The sequence below is a fragment of the Trichoderma virens genome (genome assembly GCF_000170995.1).
Source record: "Trichoderma virens Gv29-8 chromosome Unknown TRIVIscaffold_5, whole genome shotgun sequence".
NCBI lineage: Eukaryota > Fungi > Ascomycota > Sordariomycetes > Hypocreales > Hypocreaceae > Trichoderma > Trichoderma virens.
In genome coordinates this window covers 2,877,204-2,899,069 of record NW_014013744.1, presented here as the reverse complement: position 1 = coordinate 2,899,069, position 21,866 = coordinate 2,877,204, and the positions used below count along the sequence as shown (strand labels likewise).

General features: G+C 44.1%; 7 protein-coding genes across 7 annotated transcripts; 3 read left to right on the top strand and 4 right to left on the bottom strand.

The window, feature by feature from the left end:
- Positions 1-29: 29 nt before the first annotated feature.
- On the bottom strand, positions 30-1,029 carry TRIVIDRAFT_190951 (uncharacterized protein; the record flags this gene model as incomplete). The annotated part of the gene is made up of 3 exons (XM_014102829.1): positions 30-47; positions 109-422; positions 465-1,029. 3 exons carry the CDS (start codon positions 1,027-1,029, stop codon positions 30-32), a joined length of 897 nt encoding a protein of 298 aa, XP_013958304.1.
- A 1,171-nt stretch (positions 1,030-2,200) lies between these two features.
- TRIVIDRAFT_45660 (uncharacterized protein) lies at positions 2,201-3,178 on the top strand (the record flags this gene model as incomplete). The annotated part of the gene is made up of 1 exon (XM_014102828.1): positions 2,201-3,178. The coding sequence occupies one exon, from the start codon at positions 2,201-2,203 to the stop codon at positions 3,176-3,178; it is 978 nt and encodes a 325-aa protein (XP_013958303.1).
- A 549-nt stretch (positions 3,179-3,727) lies between these two features.
- Positions 3,728-5,972, top strand: TRIVIDRAFT_89504 (uncharacterized protein; the record flags this gene model as incomplete). The annotated part of the gene is made up of 4 exons (XM_014102827.1): positions 3,728-4,078; positions 4,145-5,305; positions 5,362-5,474; positions 5,541-5,972. The coding sequence occupies 4 exons, from the start codon at positions 4,073-4,075 to the stop codon at positions 5,692-5,694; spliced, it is 1,434 nt and encodes a 477-aa protein (XP_013958302.1).
- A 177-nt stretch (positions 5,973-6,149) lies between these two features.
- Positions 6,150-7,607, bottom strand: TRIVIDRAFT_112056 (uncharacterized protein; the record flags this gene model as incomplete). The annotated part of the gene is made up of 2 exons (XM_014102826.1): positions 6,150-6,432; positions 6,556-7,607. Coding segments are annotated over 2 exons (1,335 nt in total), but the record flags the coding sequence as incomplete, so codon positions are not given.
- Positions 7,608-12,326: 4,719 nt separating this feature from the next.
- TRIVIDRAFT_190948 (uncharacterized protein) lies at positions 12,327-13,924 on the top strand (the record flags this gene model as incomplete). The annotated part of the gene is made up of 5 exons (XM_014102825.1): positions 12,327-12,670; positions 13,066-13,130; positions 13,219-13,325; positions 13,392-13,678; positions 13,807-13,924. The coding sequence occupies 5 exons, from the start codon at positions 12,327-12,329 to the stop codon at positions 13,922-13,924; spliced, it is 921 nt and encodes a 306-aa protein (XP_013958300.1).
- A 562-nt stretch (positions 13,925-14,486) lies between these two features.
- Positions 14,487-17,216, bottom strand: TRIVIDRAFT_67730 (uncharacterized protein; the record flags this gene model as incomplete). The annotated part of the gene is made up of 3 exons (XM_014102824.1): positions 14,487-16,776; positions 17,017-17,068; positions 17,123-17,216. The coding sequence occupies 3 exons, from the start codon at positions 17,214-17,216 to the stop codon at positions 14,487-14,489; spliced, it is 2,436 nt and encodes an 811-aa protein (XP_013958299.1).
- A 524-nt stretch (positions 17,217-17,740) lies between these two features.
- On the bottom strand, positions 17,741-21,517 carry TRIVIDRAFT_67729 (uncharacterized protein; the record flags this gene model as incomplete). The annotated part of the gene is made up of 2 exons (XM_014102823.1): positions 17,741-21,245; positions 21,303-21,517. The coding sequence occupies 2 exons, from the start codon at positions 21,515-21,517 to the stop codon at positions 17,741-17,743; spliced, it is 3,720 nt and encodes a 1,239-aa protein (XP_013958298.1).
- Positions 21,518-21,866: the final 349 nt, after the last annotated feature.

Sequence of the window (21,866 nt, the reverse complement as noted above, 5' to 3'; positions counted from 1 at the left end):
AGCAACATGGGCTATAAGTCAAGGGCATCCTATACAGGTTTAGAGACCTGTGACTGACTCAAGCATTTCTGTAGTTATTACAGAAATCTCAGTCTTTGGTTCTCCAACCTTGAGCCATAAAAGAGACGGTGATGGGCCGAGAACTCCTGGCGCTCCAGGCAGTGGCCTGGAAATCTCGGCCCCGAGATCGAAGCATACCTCGTTGCCAAATCGCAAACTGACAAAGTCGTACTCTGCCTCAAGTTGACGCAGCAATTCCACCATAGAAGGCTTTGAGAGCCTCTTGTCACGCGTCTTGGTGGTAAGATAGGCATGCATACCGGCAATGCCTTCGCCTGCTCCCTTTCTGCCAACCTCTTCAATAGCACTCACGCCATCTGGAATATGGGCCACTGCTTCGGAAAAGGCCTTGACAAAACGATCTGGTATACGTTCCTTTCACATGCCGTCGCGATCGTTGCCACCAAATCGGAACCGGCGCGCGAGTGAGCGAACGTAGCGATCAGCATGGTGGCCAAAGTCCTTGAATCCGGAGACGCCATAGGGTTCAGGTTTGAGAAACAAGCAGGTACCACGATGTTTGTCATTAGCTATGGCTATGAACAATACATGTCGGTGATCGTTGGCGACTGGCGGCAAAGTACCGTCTACAACGAGGTCAACTCCTCCAGTACAGCCTGGCGCGCTGTGACGTCTGAGGTGGCTGCTCGTTCGCGGAGTACCTATGGCCAAAAAGAAAGCAGAGAGTTGGCCATGAGGGTCAAGGCAGAGGAAAGCGCCGGACAGAAAGGCCTGGTTTCGTTCAACCGCCAGCGAAGTGAGATACCAGATGATACCAGCGACTTGGCGTCCGCGAGTGGTTGGGTGAACCTCGCGAGCCGCGATCTGCTGTAAATCGTCAGGCGATAATGGAGAAGTCATGATGGCGCGTACATCTTTGGCGCCTTGTGCTACATATGTCCGGATCTCAGCCTCCCGAGCTGAGAGGCCGGTAGCAGCGAGATACTTTGTGAAGCGGTCGATCTCCATGAGCTTCTGCTATATGGGGTAACTTGATGTGGGTATATCATTGAAGAGCCCTAGAGATGAATCAGATGGAAAACCAGCTCTAACATTTACTTGGGGGTTTGGGGGCGGGGATATGTATACATGTACTTCTAACCTGTTGGTTTGACTGGCGCGGCTGAGTGTCTCTCCAGATGATGAATTCTAACCAATACGGAGGCGCCGCATTGCAGAGCGGCATCACCATGGCTAAAATAGAAAAAGTCTCCCTACAGCCTAGAATAAGACGTGGCAGGGCGTCGAGTGATCAGAAGATGACACCGGCAGGTAGGGATGAAGGGTATCTATCCTCTAATAATTGCTTGGATGAAATATTACCTCCTTTTGGCCCCATACTATGGGCACAATGGAGACAATAGATGCAACGACACATGATGCAGGCGTATACATACATGTACGTACATCAGTTATCTACATACATGTAAACAACCCCCCCAAACTCACCCTCAGAATCTCCTGCAGTGTTCATCCAGACGATTAAATTCATGGATAAAGTACCAACTAATAGCTACCAAGGAGGTGTATGTAAATAATACATGATTTATTAGCATGTGCTCAACATAAAAACGAGACAGAAAATATATGTACACTGCTCAGCGTCTTGCTGTTACTAGGTAGTTTATACAACCTTCTAGCTTTCATAGAGGGGTGATGGAGGCGCTGTTTTATCAGACCAATATTACTAGGAGTAAACTGGCAAACAGCTCTATACTACACTCAGACTCGCCGGTATGACACCGAATTGGACCTCTTGATTTATGATTCGCTACCTCTACCACCGAGAATGGAGAACAAAAGTAAGCCTACCCAGGCATGTTGGCATGTTTCCGTGTAATTCGCCTCCCCATAATTCCTCAACGTATCTAATAAGTTGATTCTGCGGGTCAATTTGGCCCAATCCAGTCTAGCCACTTCCTTCCAAAGGCAACTCATCACGTTTGATCACGTATATAGGTAGATAAATGGTGGTAACCAGATGAGTTTCGTAGGCCTTGGTAATTGCAACCCCGCACCATTCACACCATTGAGCCCAAGTACATAGCTTGACGAGAGAGGCCCTTCTTGACAGGCGCGGTCCGGCCAGCTGACCTGTAGCAACCAATCACCGTTAGTAGAATTCCTTCCAAAGATCATTATGTCGCTTCCAGCTCGCGAGAAATTCCAGATCGGTTGGATATGTGCTTTGCCAGTCGACGTTGCCGCAGCTATAGAGATGCTGGATGCGAATTTCGGGATCCTAGATGAGCAGGACAGCAGAGATACGAACTCTTACACCTTGGGGCGAATTGGCAAACATTATGTTGCAATTGCTGGCCTAGGACAATCTGGAACTACATCAGCCACAGCTGTAGTAATCAATATGATGCGAACATTTTCTCCATCTCTACGGGTCGGGCTGATGGTGGGCATCGCATCGGGCATCCCGTCTTTGGTCCGTGACATTCGGCTTGGCGACATCATCGTCAGCTACCCAGAAGGCACATGCGGCGGCGTACTTCAGTATGACATGGGGAAAATTGTAGAAGAGGGAAAACTAATGCGAACCGGCTCTTTGAATGCTCCACCTCGGTCGCTTATCACTGCGGTTGCAAATATGAGAGCAGCTGCATTGACAGACGATCCGAGGTTTCCAGAATACATGGAGAAAGCTCTTCAAAGAAATGAACGAACTCGTCAGAATTTTGGTCGTCCTGATTCGTCAGCCGACCGACTATTCCAGATGCATTATGAGCATCCTGAGACTGCACCTACTTGTGATGGATGTCTGACAGACTGGGAAGAACACAGAAATAGACGGGAAGCAGCTGATCCCCACGTACACTACGGTATTGTTGCGTCTGGAAACGCAGAGATGAGACACGGGGGGACAAGAGAGCAACTTCGCAAGGAAACAGGAGCAATCTGCTACGACATGGAGGCGGCTGGTGTGATGATGGATTTTCCTTGTATCGTCGTCCGGGGGATCTGTGATTATGCCGATTCACATAAGAATGAGAAGTGGCAAGGATTCGCAGCATTGGCCGCGGCATCGTATGCGAAAGAGCTGCTAAGTTACGTCCCAGCTGGGCCAGTATCACAGGAGAAGTTGGTTATAGAAATGTATCATAAGTAGCGTGTATATATGCTTCATCACAGACCACATATAACGATTGTGTGGACACAAGTTTATTGATGCTTGCTTTGTGTACCTTATAGGAAGACATGTGCAAGGAGGGGTCATCAGAGGAAAGGCGTCACGACTGAACATGGAGAAGAGGTCAGGAGTCGTGGAGGGAAGAATTAGAACAGTGAAAGATAACTAATGGTCATTATGTGTGTAGAGGAACTGGATTGCCGTTGATATCAGGTCTCTAATTGTGAAGCCATCTAGTGCTCCATTGAGGCATTATGGATGGATATTGAAGCAACTCAGACAGAAAACAACTTAGTCAGCAGAGATCGCGGTCGTACCATGAAACGAAGTGGGGCCTGATCGCTATCGATAACGACTTTTTCCCAACTTTTTTTTTTATCATCGCCCAAGACCCACCAGCTTTTGCGCCGCAGAAATCGGTCCATCTCGTCGCAACAATCCAGAGAGACGATTGATCCTGGGTTACCAATTGAGGCAAGATCGATTCGACTTTCTCATTCCAATCAACTATTCAAAATGGCTGCTACCAAGCACCTCCGTGCCGAGGCTGACGACAGCGCGGCCGAGAATCGCCCGGTCAAGAAATCCAAGGTTACCGGCGCCGGTGACGATGCCGAAAAGGCGCGTCTGAAGAAGGACAAGAAGGAGAAGAAGAAAGAGAAGAAAGACAAGAAGAGAAAGGTGGAGGAGTCCAAGTCTACCGAGGATGAGGACGTGAATGACGCACCCGCAGAGGAGAGCGCCGACGCAGAGAGCAAGAAGGAAAAGAAGAAGTCAAAGAAGGATAAGAAAGAGAAGAAGGACAAGAAGTCCAAGCAGTCTCAGGATGAAGATGAAAGCGCTCAACAGGCTACAGAGGAACAGTCCGAGAGCATGGACGTCGACCAAGCCGAGAAGCCCGCCGAAGACAAGAAAAAGTCCAAGAAAGAGCGCAAAGCCAAGGAGACCAACGGCAAGACGTCCGAAGAATCCTCCAACGGTCGCGAATACGTCCAGACGATGAGCCTGTCCAACGTTCCGCAATCCGAAATCGACGAGTACTTTTCCAAGAACGAGATTGTCATCACTGACCCCCGAAACACCACTGGCAAGCTGCGACCTGTCACCGAGTTCCACCACCTGCCTTCTACCAACTTGCTGGAGAAGAAGCCGTCGCCGTTTGCTAGCTACAAAGCCCCTACCCCCATCCAGGCTGCTTCGTGGCCATCTACGCTTTCAGGGCGTGATGTCGTCGGTGTTGCTGAGACGGGTTCCGGCAAGACTATGGCTTTTGCTCTCCCTTGTGTTGAGTCCATTTCTCTCATTAACAAGAAGGGCGTCAAGGCCGTTGTTGTTTCGCCCACCCGAGAGCTGGCTATGCAGACTCATGAGCAATTGGCTCGTCTGGCTTCCCAGCTCAGACTCAAGTGCGTCTGTCTCTACGGTGGTGCCTCCAAGGATGATCAGCGAGCGCTACTCCAGAAGGGTGCTGACATCATTGTCGCTACTCCTGGTCGATTGAAGGACTTCATGTCCGATGAGACCGTCGACCTGAGCGGCTGCCGATTTGCCGTCTTGGACGAGGCCGATCGTATGCTGGACAAGGGTTTCGAGGAGGATATCAAGATGATTCTTGGTGCCTGCCCTCCCCGGGAGGAGCGACAGACGCTCATGTTTACTGCCACATGGCCCATGTCCGTTCAAAGCCTGGCGTCCACCTTCATGGTTGATCCAGTCAAGATCACCATCGGATCCCGTGGCAAGGAGACTGAGAACGGCTCCGTTGAGCTCCAGGCTAACACGCGCATCTCGCAGAAGGTCGAGGTTATGGATGGCAAGGACAAGGAATTCCGACTTTTGCAAATCATCAAGCAACACCAGCAGGGCAAGCAAAAGGATGACCGTATCTTGGTCTTCTGCCTGTACAAGAAGGAGGCAACCCGTGTCGAGAGCTTCCTCAGCCGCAAGGGCGTTCGCGTCGGTGGCATTCACGGTGACTTGAAACAGGAGCAGCGAACAAGAAGTTTGGAGGCCTTCAAGACTGGCAAGACACCAGTCTTGGTCGCTACGGATGTGGCTGCTCGAGGATTGGATATCCCCGAAGTTAAGCTGGTCATCAACGTTACTGTAAGTTTGGCCACGAATCACGAATCTGTACAGTCTCTAACTTGTTTCCCCCTTAGTTCCCTCTGACCATTGAGGATTACGTTCACCGTATTGGACGAACAGGCAGAGCCGGCAAGACCGGTGAGGCCATCACAATGTTTACTGTTCAAGACAAGGCGCACTCCGGATCGTAAGTAGCCCCCAACTCATCTTACAATGTCATAGTAGGAGAGGAAAGCTGACGTGGAGTAAACAGTCTCATCAACATCCTCAAGGGCGCTAACCAGCCTGTTCCCGATGAGCTGATGAAGTTTGGCACCGTTGTCAAGAAGAAGACGCACGACATGTACGGCGGCTTCTTCAAGGACGTCGATCCGAACCAAAAGGCAACAAAGATTACATTCGACTAATATAAAAGCATGGGTATGTTTTGCACGGGAAATGGGTCTCTTTTACTCTCTTCTTTCTTTTTTGTGTTACTTTGTTACTACTCGCGTTTGCTTGCTTTGCGACCTCGGATAGACTGGAAGCATTCGAGAAGAAACTTGCGCTCTAGAAATACACTACAGCACCATGTTAGACGACTGTGTATCTTGAAGAGAGAAAAAAGCATAGCATGTAGAAATGCATCGACGTACATTAGAAGTAGTAATGGAATGGCAGAGCCAGCAATCTTGATCAGCGTTGCAAATGGTCGTTCCTCGCCATCGTTTTGAACGCCTAACCATTGTAAGAGTCCCAACGTCGATAGCGAGACGGCGATTGTGGTTGTGGGGAATAGTGATGCAGGCGCAAAATCGAGGCCGTGAGACTTGAAGAAGCCGATAATGAAGGTGCCACTCCAGATAATTCGACACAGCATGTTGATACTATTGGCATAAACGAGACCTTGGGCACCGAGTGGAAAGACACTCATAAGAAGGAAGGCGGATGCCGCAAAAACGGCTGAGAAGATACCCATCCAAAACGATTGGCGATGTACTTGAGCCTCAGTGGCGACAGAAGCAACAAAAGACTCGGTAATTCCGTTGAGTCCCATGAAGGGGATGTAGAAACAATACGTTCCCAAAACTTGGCCAGCTCCTGAACCAGTCCAGCGGCTGCCTACCACGATGGAAAGGAGTGCGGGGGCTGCGAAAGGCCCAATGCTGACAATGATGGCGGACAAGAGAATGTATAGACGTAAGATTGTATATAAGTTGCGCTTCGCCTCCTTGACGGATGAGGATGGCTGTGACGAGGGCTGGCCGTTGTTGGATGTAGACGGTGACGATAAAAGGCGTGAAAAGTAACTACGACTGCTTTCCTCGACAGGCTGAAAGAGTAGACGGGCGAGAAGACTGCCGTAGTTATTCGCTAGGGCATATACGCCTTGCACTTCTGGAGTAGAGAAGAGGGAGATGAGAAAGGTGTCGCCCTGCGTAAGGAGATGCTTCACCACGCTTTGGGCCATCATGCTCCCCGCAAGACTGATGGTCGGCTTGTAAAAGTATGACAGCACAAAAACGACGCCTTTGCTGGAAGTGAGTCGTGTTGGTAGAAGTGAGAATCCGGTGCCGAGTGCAAGGCGATATCCTGCGGCGAAATAGACCAGAAGAAGGGAGACGCCATATGAGAGCTGTCCTAGCGCAAAAGGGAGAACGCCGATATCCAAGCTCTGTTGAGAGGCCCAAACAGCAGAACCAAAAACGACGATGCAGCGGAGAAAAGTTGCAATGGATTCAGCTGTCGCGCGAGTGCCAAATTGAAGACGCGTCTGCATCAAGACGAAGCATGGCTCGGACAGGAGCTCGACCATGGCAGCGATGCCATAGAGCCAAAGCGACTCGACGAGCCAGGGCGTCTGGAGAGTGGTAGCGGGAGCAGACGCAAGATACATCCATCCCAAGGCCACGCTGACGATGCTGCCCAATGCCACAGCAATATACCCCAGATTCACCACCGCCTGCCCTTCTCTCCGCGCAACAGCAGCTTCGTCAGCAGCAACGCCATCCTCTGTGTTTGCCGCTCCAGCGATCCCCTGGCGCTGAATAGCCACTCGCAAGCTCTCGCGGGCGAAGAAGAGAACGGAGAGATAGTAGACCTCAAGTTGTGTGGAAAGAGCCAGAAGAGGCGCGGTCAGGAAGCGGAGGAGAAGCTGGTTGGCGATGAAGGTGATGAGACGAGATGCTACCTGGAGGATGATGAGAAGGGAGGCGCCTTTGATGACGGAGGGGCTGCTGGAGTTGGCGCTTGCAGGCCGCGAGGATGTATTTGATGTGTCTGTTTTGGTGATGGAGATGTCTTTGGGGGGCTCCAGATTGGTGTCCTTTGGAGGCGACATTATGGGCTCATGGGAGGCGAGTGAAGGTGATGATTCGGGGACGGGAGCTTGAATGAAACATCATACGTGGACTAATATGGAGTTGAGATTGAGCTGGCCATAAGCCGGGGTTCAGCGAAGTTAGTGGTGGGGTTTAGTGGATTCAGCGGGTATGGCCACTGAAAGTTGCTATTCACAGTTGACGGCAGTCAGAATTAGGGCCCCACAGTGCTCGACAGAGGGCAGGCATACAGTAGAGAGTAGCAGAGGGTCGCGATAGTAGCAGAGAGTAGCAGAGAGCACACCTGCAGCAGAAAGTAGCGATAGTAGTAGAAAGTACATGTAGCGATAGTAGCAGATAGTAGCAGATAGTAGCAGATAGTAGCAGATAGTAGCAGATAGTAGCAGATAGTAGCAGATAGTAGCAGATAGTAGCAGAAAGTAGCAGAAAGTAGCAGAAAGTAGCAGAGAGTAGCGATAATAGAAAGTAGTGATAGTAGCAGAAAGTAGTGATAGTAGCAGAGAGTAGCGGTAGTAGCAGAGAGTAGCAGAAAAATTATTAAAGTTCGTTAGTGGCATTATACCTAAATAATTGTTGGTGAGTTCATGTCCTCCCCTTCTTAATGTTCTCGATTATTCAGTCTGTGGCGTGTGTGTAGAAGGCCTGTTCTTGAGGAGTGGTACAAAACTCTTCCAAGGCAGCGCCAGAGACGATTTTCTTTGCCGCCTTGAGGTTCAACGGCACGGTCATCAGAAAGTGTGGAATCACGGCCTGCCCAGTCATTGTCTGAGCTGGCTCGCTCTTTGTCACGATGCCTTTGAGGTTGTTGCAGTTGACTTCTGGATAGATCCGCCCCTCTGTGGGCTGTTGGCCTCTTGGGGTTTTTGGTGTCTCCTTTCTCATGAAGACTAATTCTCTCATGTCCATGGCGAAGCCTAGGCAGGCTGCTTGTGCCGTGGTGCTTGAGTCCCTCGACGGTTTCGCTTTCAACTCTTCTTTCAGCCGGGTCTAGTCTCTCTGGCCCCCTTTGTTGGCCTTAAGACTGTTCAATTTGTCGACGCCATTGGCCAAAAATCGGCAGCGTCCCAAGACCTCGAACTGGACGAGGTCGTCGTCTCGTATAACTGTGGTGGGGACCCGTTGTGGACTTCTCGGTTTCTGCGTAGTTTTGACTGAGTCTGCTGTTTCCAGGAGCGGTGCTCCCGTCGGGCTTATTACCCGTTGGCTCCACCCTTCGTAACCAACTGTTCATTACGCTCACAGTCAAGCCAGAAATTACTAAAACAACGGAAAAATTAAAATAAACCTAATTTAGTTTTAACTTTTATATAATTTATATAAAAATAATAATAATAATATATTATTAATAATTAAAATTATTATTAAATTTAATAATAAATTTTTTTCTTTTATTTTTAAAACTATAATTATTATTTTAATTAATTATAATTAATTTTTAAAAATTTAAAAAATATATTTTATATAAACTATTATTATATATTTTAATATAAACTTTATTATTATTTAATATATAATTTTTTTTTTTTTAATATTTTAATTTTTTTTTTAATAATTTAATTAATTATATTTTTTAATAAATAAAATAAAATATTTTTTTTATTATATATATAATATAATTTTAATAAAAAAAGTTTTTTTTTATAAAATTATAAATAATAATTATTATTAATAATTTTTAATAATAAAAAAATCTTTAAATTATAAATTTATAAAAAAAATATATATTTAATAATTTTTAAATTATTTAAAAATTTAAAAATTATATATTAAAGTTATTAAAAATATAAAAAATTATTTAAAATATTAAATATAATAAATTTAATAATTTTTTTTAATAAATTAAAAAATATTATTATAAATTATTATATTAATATATTAATATATTAAAATATTAAAATAAAAATAAATATAATATTTAATTTAATTATTTTTATAAATATATTTAAATTATTATTATATATATAATATAATTATATTAATTAAAAAATTTTAATTTAAATAATTAAAAAATTTTTATAATAATAAAATTAATTAATATTATTAATAAATTTATTTTTTTTAATTAATTTTTAAAATTTTTTTAATAAAATTTTAATATATAATTTTAATAATTATTAATATAAATATAATAATTTAAATTAAAATTTAATAAATATTTTAATTATAATATATAATTATAAAACTTTTATAAATTATAATTATTATTATATAAAATTTTATTTATTTAAAAATTTAAAAATAAAAAAATATATTATTTTTTTATTATTAATAATTTTATATATTATATAAAATTAAACTTTATTAAATATTATATTTAATTTAATATTATTATTATAATATTTTTATTATATTTAATTTATATTTTTTAATTTTTTAATATTAATATTTTTAATTTTTTAAGTTTTTTTATTAAAAAATTTTATAATAATTATTATTTAAAAACATTTTTATTTTTATAAAAAAAGATTTTTTTAATATTTTTTAAATAATATATAATAAAAATTTTATAAAATATAATATTATTTTAAAATTTAAAAAAATAAATATTTTTTTTAATATATAATTATTAATAATAAAAATATTTTTATAATAATAAAAAAAAATATTAATTTAATATTTTTAAATTTTTTATTTAAAAAAACTTAATTTTTTTAAATTTTAATTTTAATATATAATATTTATAAAAAATATAATAATTTTATAAATTTTTAAATTTATAAAAACTTTTATTAAATTAATTATATAATTATAAAAATTTATATATTAAAAAAATATATTAATTATTTTATAATTAATTAAAATTAATATATTAAAAAATTATTAAATTATTAAAAATATAAAAACTTTATTAAATTAATTAATAATTTTTATATTATTATAAACTTTAATTAAATTAAATAATAAAATAATTAATTAAAAAAAATTTAATAAAATTAAAATAATAAAAATATAATTATAAAAAAATTATTAAATTATTAATTTTAAATTTAAATAATTTAATATATTATATTATAAAATTTAAATTAAATAATAAATTATTAAGTTAAAAAAAATAATAAAAAAAATATAATTTAATATTATAAAAAAATATAAAAAAAATTTTATTTTTAAAATTTAAAATAAAAAATATTTTTATTTTATTAATTATAAAAAAAATTTATTTATTATTAATATATTAAAATTTTAATTATAATATATAAAAAAAGTTTTATAATAAATTTTAATTAAATTATATATTTTAAATTAAATATTTAAATATTTTTAAAATATAATAATAAATAATTTAATAAATATTATTATAAAATTATTTAATAATATTAATAATAAAAATAATAAAATTATATAAAAAAATATATAAAATAATATAAAAAATATTATAAAAATTTTTATTTAATTTTATTAATAATATTAATAATAAATTTTTTTAAAATTATTTATTATTATTAATTTTATTTAAATTAAAATTATTATTTAAATTAATATAAAAAAAAATTATTAAAAAAAAATATTATAAAAAATAAATTAATATAATTTTTAATTATTTAAAAAAATTAATTATAAATTAATAATAAAGAAATTAATATTAAATTTAATATATTTCCTTTATAAATTAAAATATTTTAATTTTTTAGTTATTTTAGTAATTTCTGGCCTAACTGTAAGCGTAGCGAACAGTTGGTCACGAAGGGTGGAGCCAACGGGTATCTCGAACCCGCCGTCACTCTTGGTGCGTATTATGCACCCGTTCCACGCTGGGGTACTTATAACCCTCATCTGTTTTCGCTTAAAACCTTCAGTGGACTTTTTTGCCCTTTTCACTCTCTTTTAGCTAAAACTAGATAGGATATACGAAAGCAGGGCACAATACAAAACCACCTGACACTCTCTACATGTATTGTGATATGCTAGGCACTCCACCAGACGTCTGACTGAAGATTATTATTATTTTCTTTCATCTTACGGCGGGGAATTTATACTACTGGCATATTCCGCGTTGCAACTACAAAACGCTTTAATTCAACAATAACTTGATAGCAACAAATGACTGGATCAATTCCTTCCAATGCTGGCTGCGCAGGGTCAATGTGACACAAAGTCACCAATGCCGCAATGACATGATTGTTGAGCTGCACCAGGCGCAAGACAAAAAGACTGACTGAGTACTTCAAGGACTGGATTGTGTGCCAACATGCTCGATCAGTTGAAGTAGCCAAGTTCACCCTAACTTTTACTATGAATTCAATCGACACAACATAATTTCATGTAGGTTTCTATTGTTGAGATCTTCATATAGGGAATATGTTTTGACACTAGATGTGTCGACATTGTCTTTCCATTCGTAAGAGATAATTAATTTGTAAACACCTACTTCCAATTCATGGGAAAGAATCGTCGATTTGTAAACGCCCACTTTCTTCATCTAATAAAAGTAATAGATAGTCGTCGCAGGCCTCTACTACGTAATTGGCTAGAACTACAATGCTCCGTTCGTCATTGAAGATAAAAAGCGTAGAAATGCTGTTCTGGCTCCTCCCCCAATAAGCCGCATCATGTGTGAAATTTATACTATTTTCCATTACAGAGTCAAAAGCTAGGATCATTCACATTCATTTTCTTTCCGAAATTCATCTTTGTTCACTTTCATCAAGTTGGCTTTAATCAATTCTGCGAATTAGCCCGCTAAACTGTTCCCATCCATCGCATAATTGGAGCAAGGAATGGTGCACAATATCCTCCTAACTGGTGCCTCCGGCTATCTGGGCGGCAGCATCCTGGCCCAGTTACGCAATTCTAGTAGTGACAGAATAGGGTGGCCAGTCCATGTGACAATCTACCGACTTGTTCGCAGCGATAATCAAGCCCAGACCGTCCGTGACTATGGCGCCGAGCCTGCGTGGTTTGATCCAGGAGATGAAGTTGCCATTGAGAGCTTCATCCTAGACCACGAGGTGTCAGTCGTGGTTTTGTTCATTGACGTCGTGAACGTCGAGAGGCAGACGCTGTTCATCCGAGCTCTAGCCAAATTGCAGCGACAGACAGGCCAGGAGTTCATTTCTTGCAGGTAGGTAACGGCTCCTCCCTGATGCTTACTCTGCGAGAGGAGGAAATATATGGGGGACAAGCTGGCTATGTTATTGAGACAATATGTGTTTGTCTTCTTAGAGAAGACTCTGTTTTTAAGCGGTCATTTTTATACCATGCTACTGACATCAATCTTTAGACCTCGGGTGCGAAACTATTCTCGGATTTAGCAAGAGCCCCAACAGACGATCCACTGCTGGATACAGACAACGAACTGTATGAGATCCAGAGGGAGCAGCAAGACCGAGCACCTCACCCGGCACCCCAAAAGGTAGGACAGATCTCTAAGAGGCCATGACCTGAGGCTACACATTAACATATAGGATATAAGGGATTCGAGCCTAATTGTGCATCCCAAACTTTCAGTACGAACAGAACAGTGATCTATTTAGCAGAGGAACTTGATGTTAAGAGCTACATCGTTGCCCCATGCATTGTGTGTGAGTTCTACCTGCCTTTGGAGACATGGATTTGCCGTGGTTATACTGCATGTCCGAGATTAGGTATTGAGTGCTAAATTTATGTAAGATGGCGAAGGATTGGGGTTCGGTAACAAGATTTCCGGCCAAATTGTGTCTATTGTCAAGGCGGCCAAGGAGGTAAGGCTTGTCTATTGTATTAACGATAACTCTCCGGTAAGTCATTCGTCCACCCCTAGTCTTCGTATCTGAAGAGGCGGGGCTAATGATGAAAATGCCTAGACTTGGCCTGTATGCCACATTAGCGATAACAATGACTTCTATATTCGACTGCTTGCCGCCATTCTCTCTGGGAGCACAACTGTTGGGTATGGACGACGGGGCTACTACCTACCTTCGCCTGGCAGCGTAGCCTGGGACGACCTCAATAGTTATATGGCGGTAGCTTTGGCGAATAAAGGTATTATCGAAGACGAAAGAGTTACTATGGCGGATGATGCAGCTCTTGAGGCAATGAGTTGTGGGCTGAAATGCCCCAAAGCCTATGTGCGGGTGCAGTTGGCTGGCAAGTGAGTATTATGATTCCGTACATGGATTACTTGATAAAGGAAGCACGTAGGCGCGGATTCCTGCTATTGTGATTGAGGGCATGAAATTAGATAGCTGGTTTGCTCGCGTTCTTCATTCGAACCGTCAGATGCACATTCACACTGAAGCACGGCACGGAAGCCCTGGGGTGGGTGCCCAAGTTTGCTCCTGAGCATATTCTGAAGGTTGCGGAAGCCGAGGTTGGACTCATACTAAAGCACATCTGATGAGAGGAGATGGTGATGTCTGAAACTGGCCAGTTATACGGGTTGTCAAGCCATATACGAGGAACAACATGCGGGATTACTATGAAGGTAGGTTTGTACCATGCGACGGCGATTTTGATACTTGGGCGGATATTAACTTACATGTACTCTAATACACAGCTACCATGGATGCAGGTTGCAGTTGATAAGAAACAGCATGCTTTCTTTTCTTCGCATCACTACGCATCTACCGACATAACTTCTCATATCGGAATACATCTAGCAAAGTGGTATTTATGGCAGAAGTAATCCAGCCTTTCTGGAAAGTTTAATGAGTCACATGTTTCATCATAGTCAACATCAAATACTAGTCACTCTTCTTCACTTATTCGGATGGTTAAACGACTCGAAAGGTAATAAGTAGACTGCTCTAGTATTGTAGCGGCAGAAAATTCCAGCACCACTAAGAGAAGCAATCTGCCATCATGAACAGGTGGTTTGAGGGTTATTAATAACAGTAGTAAAACAGTAGAGCGGCAGTGGTATCAATATGTGGCAACCCCGACTCATTGAAGGATTCTCATCAAATCTGAAAGCGATTTTCTAATGACTCCGCGACAAGAGACAAAGTCTCTCCCACAACATGAACAATCTCAAATACCTGGATCCCCTTGCATGTCTCTGCCCAGAGTCTTACTGCAGCAATAGCCAGACGTCGGATGCGGCGAGGGTAATCATTTTTTGAGCCTAGAGAGCTCTCCAGATGAGTCTCTTCGATTAACCGATCGACAATGGATAGTAGTCGCTTCTCCTCATATCGAAGGCTATCAATTCCATCAGTAGATACCATATGAAAGAGATTTTCGAGCCAGTGAGTGAGCAGGAGCGCACATGCAAAGTTGCTAATAGCATGCTGAACACTCCAATGTCCCGTTCTGCCGCGCGCGACAAACGCTATTCCAACCCTCACCGGTATCCTCAGTGCGCAGATAGCATGAAAAACTGCTTGATCTAGATGAGGGGACCGGAGTGGAATGGGGTTTTGGTGTGGTTCAAATGCCTGAGCGACAATCCTCGGATCGCGCGATCGGAGAGCGCACTGACTTTGGAGGCCAGCTGCGAGATGGACGTGAGCCAAGCGAAGCATGGCAGTCGAGTTAAAGGCCAAGGGGCCATGAGGAGAAGATGGATCCAAAGCAGACTCGATAGCCGAATCCCAACACGACTGCCAGGCGTTATAGGCGTTCTCATAGAGTGAAATAGTGGCTGGTGATAGACTTGATGATGAGTTTAATACAGCGGATGATACTTGGCGTTCGAAATACACCTGTATCAGCAGGCTTTGAACAAGCATGTAATTTCCAAACTCTGTGGTAGAGTCTTCTTTGGCAAGCGACTTCCCGGATAACAGCTGCTGAAGACAGAGTTGGAAGTCTGGCTGACGCGAGTTACTCTTTTGCCGTAAGTTAAGCCATGCGTTTGAATTGGGAGCTTTGAACTCTGCTTCCGAGGATGGAAGTGGAAGGTTGACCTCTGAGCTGGTGATTTGAGGTGGTACGTTGAAACAGATGGTGAGGATATTGATCACAAAGTAGGCAGAGAATAGAGTACGTCGCCTTTCTTCTTCACGGGCCCAAGCCCTCCAGTTTCCCGCTTCAATTTCTGGAACTGGATATTTGAACGCTTCGCGAGTAAGCTCGGTAAGTTGACTGCTCATGGCAAGTGCATCTTGTGCGAGCGGTCCATCAAGCCAAGCCATGGTAAGTACAAGCACCAATAGGGACTGCAGCAATTCAATATCGACCGAGCCGGGTGTTGCAGGTTGTGGCGTCACCCATGACTGCGTGGATGCATCAGGAGAACTGGTGGGAAGCCCGGCATAGCGTGGAAAAGTCCGAAGCAAGTGCAAAGTAGAGGCTCGGCGACGTTTCTCGAGCTCGTGGGTAATGACAGACTTTGCAATAAAATACATGGCATAACCATGCGTGTGTTCAAACCCATAAAATGAACCGGTTGCTGCAAGAGTCAGGACAAGCATTGGCGCCTTGGACTCTAGGCAAGTTGTTGGTATATGAATAAAAGGTAGATGAGGATGAAAACTCCGCATCCAACTCGCAACATATCTCGATAATGTCTGCCGGCTAGGAAGCGTGAATGGTTCAGGCAACACATTGATGTGTTTTGCAACTTCGGTAGTAAGCTTTTCGTAAGCCACTGCCGACACAGTCCACGGATTTGTTGCTACGATGTCGTCAATTGTGTCAAGTGAATGGCCGATCGTGTTTTGCGCCTGATTCGTCTGGCTTGGTGCCAATTGAACCGCAGAAGCCCTGGTCTGTGATGGTGACATTTCTGTTTGCATAAGAGTCGATAGCTCTAGAGCATTGGAATCTAGAGCTGCGGGAAGTGGTTGAGTACCATTGTAACTGTCGGATGCGCCCTCAATCGTTGGCTGATGGTGGTCCATCGGTGGAAAGACATCCATGAGGTATCCGCTTATCATGTCTGGTTCATTGGCCAGGAAGTCGATATCAAAAAGCTGGAGCGGCATAAAGTCAGAACAAGTTTCGATGGTCCTGCCCATCTCATCGTCGCTGCGAGCCGAAACACCGCTATTACGAGGGATGTGGCTTGGTTGTCGATCCTGACTGCTCATGTCCAGGTCGCGTATTGAGAATTTACCCATGAGCTGCTTTTGAGAGTACTCTATAGGCGCGGCATTGTTCATCCTGGTGGTTGGTTCTGTAATGGCATTTTGTGTCGCAGATGTCTGGGTCATAAGTTCGGTATTAATACCCGCAAAGACAAACGATGCTCCAGGGTCAGGATCAGGACTATAGGAAACGGGAGGTGGAGGTGTTCTCCCATGGCTGCTATTGGAAAATGAAGGAGAAATAACAGCAGGTTCTGTTGGAGATATCTGATAAATAATTTTAGGCGAAGGATTTGCTTCTTGCCCTCTGCTAAATGTGTCTTGAGATATGCTTGCAGCCGGGCCTGAACATTGCGATAGTCGACGATGGCGGTTTAGAAGATCTCTGATGATATGTAATGAGCACCTCGATTATCAACGTATGTTGGGCTGGTTCTACAATGGGGAGGCAATAACCTACGGTCTTGTGAACGTGCGGCCACAGGCACAACCAAACGGCCTTTCCCGAGTATCTAGACAAGTCTCAGCATCAAAGCCAATACAATAGCGCGGTACTTGATACTTACGCGTACGAATGTGCCTCTCCAGGTGCTCCTGTCGCTTGAACTCCTTGTTACAGTACCTGCATGGAGCCACACGGAACCGAGGGCGGCCCTTCATGATGCAAGGGTGGGGCGGGCTGTATGAGATCTCGAAGTGGATACAATGCCGAATGCAACCACAATGTTATGACGGATGATTATGATAGTGTAGGATGAGAGTGATGTGAGCGGTTGCAGCTCGGGTGAAGAGGCACTACTAGGTTGTATGACAATGAACTAATTAAGTAGCAAATTCAGTGTGCATATGTTAAAGATAAGAGAGCCCGGGTAGACAATAGATGGACCGGCCCGGTCGAAGAGAGATGGCACGTGACGAGAATCAACTGTTCCTCATCAGATTGGACGAACCACCCACTAGCCTAGATCATTGATTTCATCAAGTTGTAGAATTCGGTATGTCAGGGTCACTTCAAAGAGAGGCAGGATAACCCCTGAGATTGGTCTAGATATTCCCATTTGAATTGAGGAATTTCCGACCAAATTATTTAGACCGTTATTTATACAGTAGAAAAAAGGAATATTTTAATACACAACTTGGCACGGTTCAATTTGTAGAGCCTTCTTCATCCCTTGTTATTCGCCTCAGTCTTGCCTCCGACCCTCCACAACCGCCATCCCAGGGCTGACAACGCTTCCCGGCGGTTGGCTGATCTTCGTTACTACAGCGCCAGCCTGACTATCGTCCACAATCAGATTAATCTCCATCTTCATAGCTTCGAGTACCGCCACTGTTTGACCCTTTTCTAGTACATCACCAGGCTTGACAAGCACTTTCCAAACATTGGCATTAATAGGCGATTCGATGGAGACGGCATTCGCAGAATCAGCGTCATCACCCTCAGCAGCTGCATCATCATTTCTTGCATTCTTTGCTGCCGTCCACTCCTCAAACAGACGCTGCTCATGCTCTCCTACCTCTTGGGCCGCTTTGACTTGACGCTTCCTCCAGGCTTGATACGCGGGATCTTTGGCAGCTGCTTCAAATTTGGCAATATACTCATCCATATCTAGCATTGTTTCTGAAATGTCAAAAACATATCGACCCGTCTCAAAGTCTCGCTCAATCTTGTTGTACTCGTCCTCAGAGACCTCGTAAAACTTTATCAGATCGAGATGGTTGAACAGCCAAGGCCGCTCACTAGAGAAACCTGGGCGGCTTCCTGATCCATCCCATCCACCCAATGTTCGACCAAGAAGTTGATAACCTCCTGCCGCGGCAACAGGATAGATGGCCACAAGTGAGCCTCCGAGGCCGACCGAGCCGCTTGGAGTATAAACCCGGCTGGGATTATACTTTTGGCCGGTTAATACGTGCCAAGGGTCCAGTGGGAACAATATTGGTGTTCCAACGTAGAAGCCGACGGCGACGGCCAGCCATGGTGTCTTAAGAAGCGCATCAAAGACTTCCTGGCGGGTCTCGAGTGCATTGTTCTTGCGAAGATACTCGACATTGTCCGGCATGTAGGCAGCCGTAGGTCTGATATTGTCCATATACCGTTGCGCAGACTCTTGCAGTGAGGAATGGTCGAGGCAGACGGGGAGCCGCACTTGTCGGGCGGGTATCTTAATGCCCGTAGTCTGCCCAATTTGATCGTCGAATTGAATGAGTTGCTGAAGGAGTTTGGACCGGTCCATCTGGAACGGGTCGAAGCGAACAGTGAGAGAGGCGAAGTTGGGATCGCTGCACACGCTCGGCAGGTTTGCAGTTGATACTTGTTTGGCGAGAAACTGTACGCAAGCAGTATTGCGCAGATCCGACACCTGATCACCATATTCAACGATGATGCTTGTGTCACCTCCTTGACGGTATGTTACCCGCGGATGACTCCCCTGGGACAGCTTCTGGTGTAAAATCGAAGACGGGGGTTCATCCGTGAACTCGACAAGGAGAGGAGATATCCGGCTTGTACTTCCCTGCGAAAATGCTACAAGAGCTTGAAGAAAGTCATCTTTTCTTCTCGAAATCTCAAGGGCAGTGTCGTAAGCAACAGAACGGAATCGTACAGTGTTACCAGGCTTTAACTGGCCAATCTTCCACATCTCGCCAGAGCAGACAGTCGTTGGACAGACGAAACCGCCCAAGTCCGGACGATCAGGACCAAAGATGATGGGAAATTCTCCTGTGAAATTGACGCCGCAATTAGGGTAACCATAGTCGAGCACATTGGACGGGTGCGATCCGCCGCCACCCCCAGATGCTCGAGCCCATTTCAACCGCGGTCCTTCTAAACGTATGCCGCTTCGACTGCTGTTATGACTGACCGTCCAATCGGCCTCGTACAGTGTCGTGCGTCCTTCGGGGGTCAGAATATCTTCAGATCCGTACGGACCATCAATGCAACAAACGGTCACACTAGTAGTGAAGTTGGGAATGAAATTTGACGGCAAAGATAGAGGTGTGGCTTCTGCGGCCCAGGACCTTGATTGTGGGGATAGAGCGATAATGTCGTGAATCTGGAGCTTTCGCCCTTGCACACCGCCAAAGCCGAGCTCCGGGGCTGTGGACTTGGATCCAAGAAACTTGGGGACCTGGGGGAACCCGCCTTTCACGGCAAGATATGTTCGTAGGCCGTTACCGGTCACTTTGCCGAGCTCGAGTATCTGACCTTTTCTGATGAGGATCCTCGACCACATAGCTTGAGATACACCATCGACGGTGACGGGCAGCTCTGCACCACAGATTGCTACAACAGCTGCTTCGTGGAACAACAGCTTTGGACCAGATAGAGTGAGTTCCAACAACTCGACTCCGTGGTCGTTACCGACCAGAATGTTTGCCACTCGAGCACTGAAATCGTCTATTGGGCCGCTGGGCGGAATACCATGACGCGTCTGAATACGGCCCGGGTAGTCCTGAATCGTCGTGAAAACACCAGGGTCAATTACCTGCAAAGAACAGCTATCAAACTTGAACGTCGATAAAGAGTTGGTTAATGTGTTGCCGCTCATAAACATCTCAGACTCAAGAATCTTTGACAGGTATTCCAGATTGGACTGTGTGCCTTGAAGAGCCGTATCAGCCAGTACTTCAATCATCTTCTTTTGGGCGGCAGCCCGGCCATCAGGGCTATGTGCCATGACCTTTCCAATTAATGGATCATAGAGGGGCGTGATCTTCTGGCCATCTCGAACCCATGTGTCGACCCGCACACCCTCGCCCTCTGGCCAGTGTACGTGTTGGAAGACTCCAGGGCTAGGGGCAAAGTCACGAAGTGGTACTTCAGCATACACCCGAGCTTCGATAGCCGATCCCAGTGGCTGGGGTCTTCCAAGGCTTTTTAGGACATCAGATGGAATCCCAATATGGCCACCGCGTTCGTAGTCAGCTTGTCGCAGCATGAGATGTACCAGATCAACTCCATAGCACAATTCGGTGATTCCATGCTCAACTTGCAATCGCGTGTTCATTTCAAGGAAAAAGAAGTCGGCTGTCTCATCGTCCACGAGAAACTCAACTGTGCCCACACTCTTGTACTTCAGCTGTGACGCATAGTTGACAGCGGCTTGAAGCATCCGTTCGCGTAGACCAGGGTGACGCTCCACAAAGGGGCTGGGACACTCCTCGATTACTTTCTGATGCCGCCGCTGTAGTGAGCACTCACGCTCTCCAAAGGCGACCACAATCTCTCCGTTGCCGGCGACTTGGACCTCAATATGGCGTGAACTCGGGTAGTACTTCTCCAAGAAGACGCCACTATTCTTGAAGAGCGTGCTAGCGCGGCTCTCAACCATGGCGAATGCTTTCTCGACTTCTTGTTCACTGCGGCAAATCTGTAATCCCATGCCACCACCTCCCCCAGTGGCCTTCAGCATGACCGGACAACCCAGACTCTTTGCAGCCTCCACGGCAGCCCCAGCGGATGCCAGGAGCTGTGTGCCAGGAATGACCGGGACATTTGCGGCTTGGGCGATAGCTCTAGCTTCGTGCTTCAGCCCCATCGCATTGATCGATGCTGAGGAGGGCCCGACGAAAGTAATGCCTGCAGAAGTAACGGCGTTTGCGAATTCAACATTTTCGCTCAAGAAGCCGTATCCAGGGATGATAGCGTTTGCATTTGTTCGTTTGCAAATGTCCAGAATCGCGTCACTTTTGAGACAAACATTTAGCAAAGTAGATACTCGCAATAAACAACGCTGTGCTTACCCATCTGTGTAGGCTGTGTTGTCCTCACCCGGTAGCAAGACTACCTCGTCTGCTAATGTGGCATGTAATGAAGTTGCGTCGGCATTTGTTATGATAGCGACGCTATGAACTCCCAACTCGCGGCAAGCTTTGATGCAACGGACGGCAATCTCGCCTCTATTGGCGACCAGCACTTTGCGAATGTTGCGCAGCGAGGTTAAGTCAATGGAGCCCATATTGTCAGCAATGAAGGAAGACACAAATAGCTGAGTGAAAATGAAATAACATCATAAGTGATAGACCTGGCCCCAATGATAACGAGAGTGTGTTCTAGATATACTTCAGGGGTCCAACATTCCAGGGATTGTTCAAGAACCGATGATAAAGGTGGGGTGTTATCAAGCATTCTGCCCGCAGCTAATCATTCCTATGACGGTTAGATTTTCTACCCCAACGCGGGGTATACAGAATAGGAAATACTCTATCAACTTGTCTAGTTTCACTGTGGGAGTGTCGCTTTCTTGTACGACGAACGATACAGGTGAGGCCGACACTAATACTCCGTACCCGGTCCGTTATCTTCAC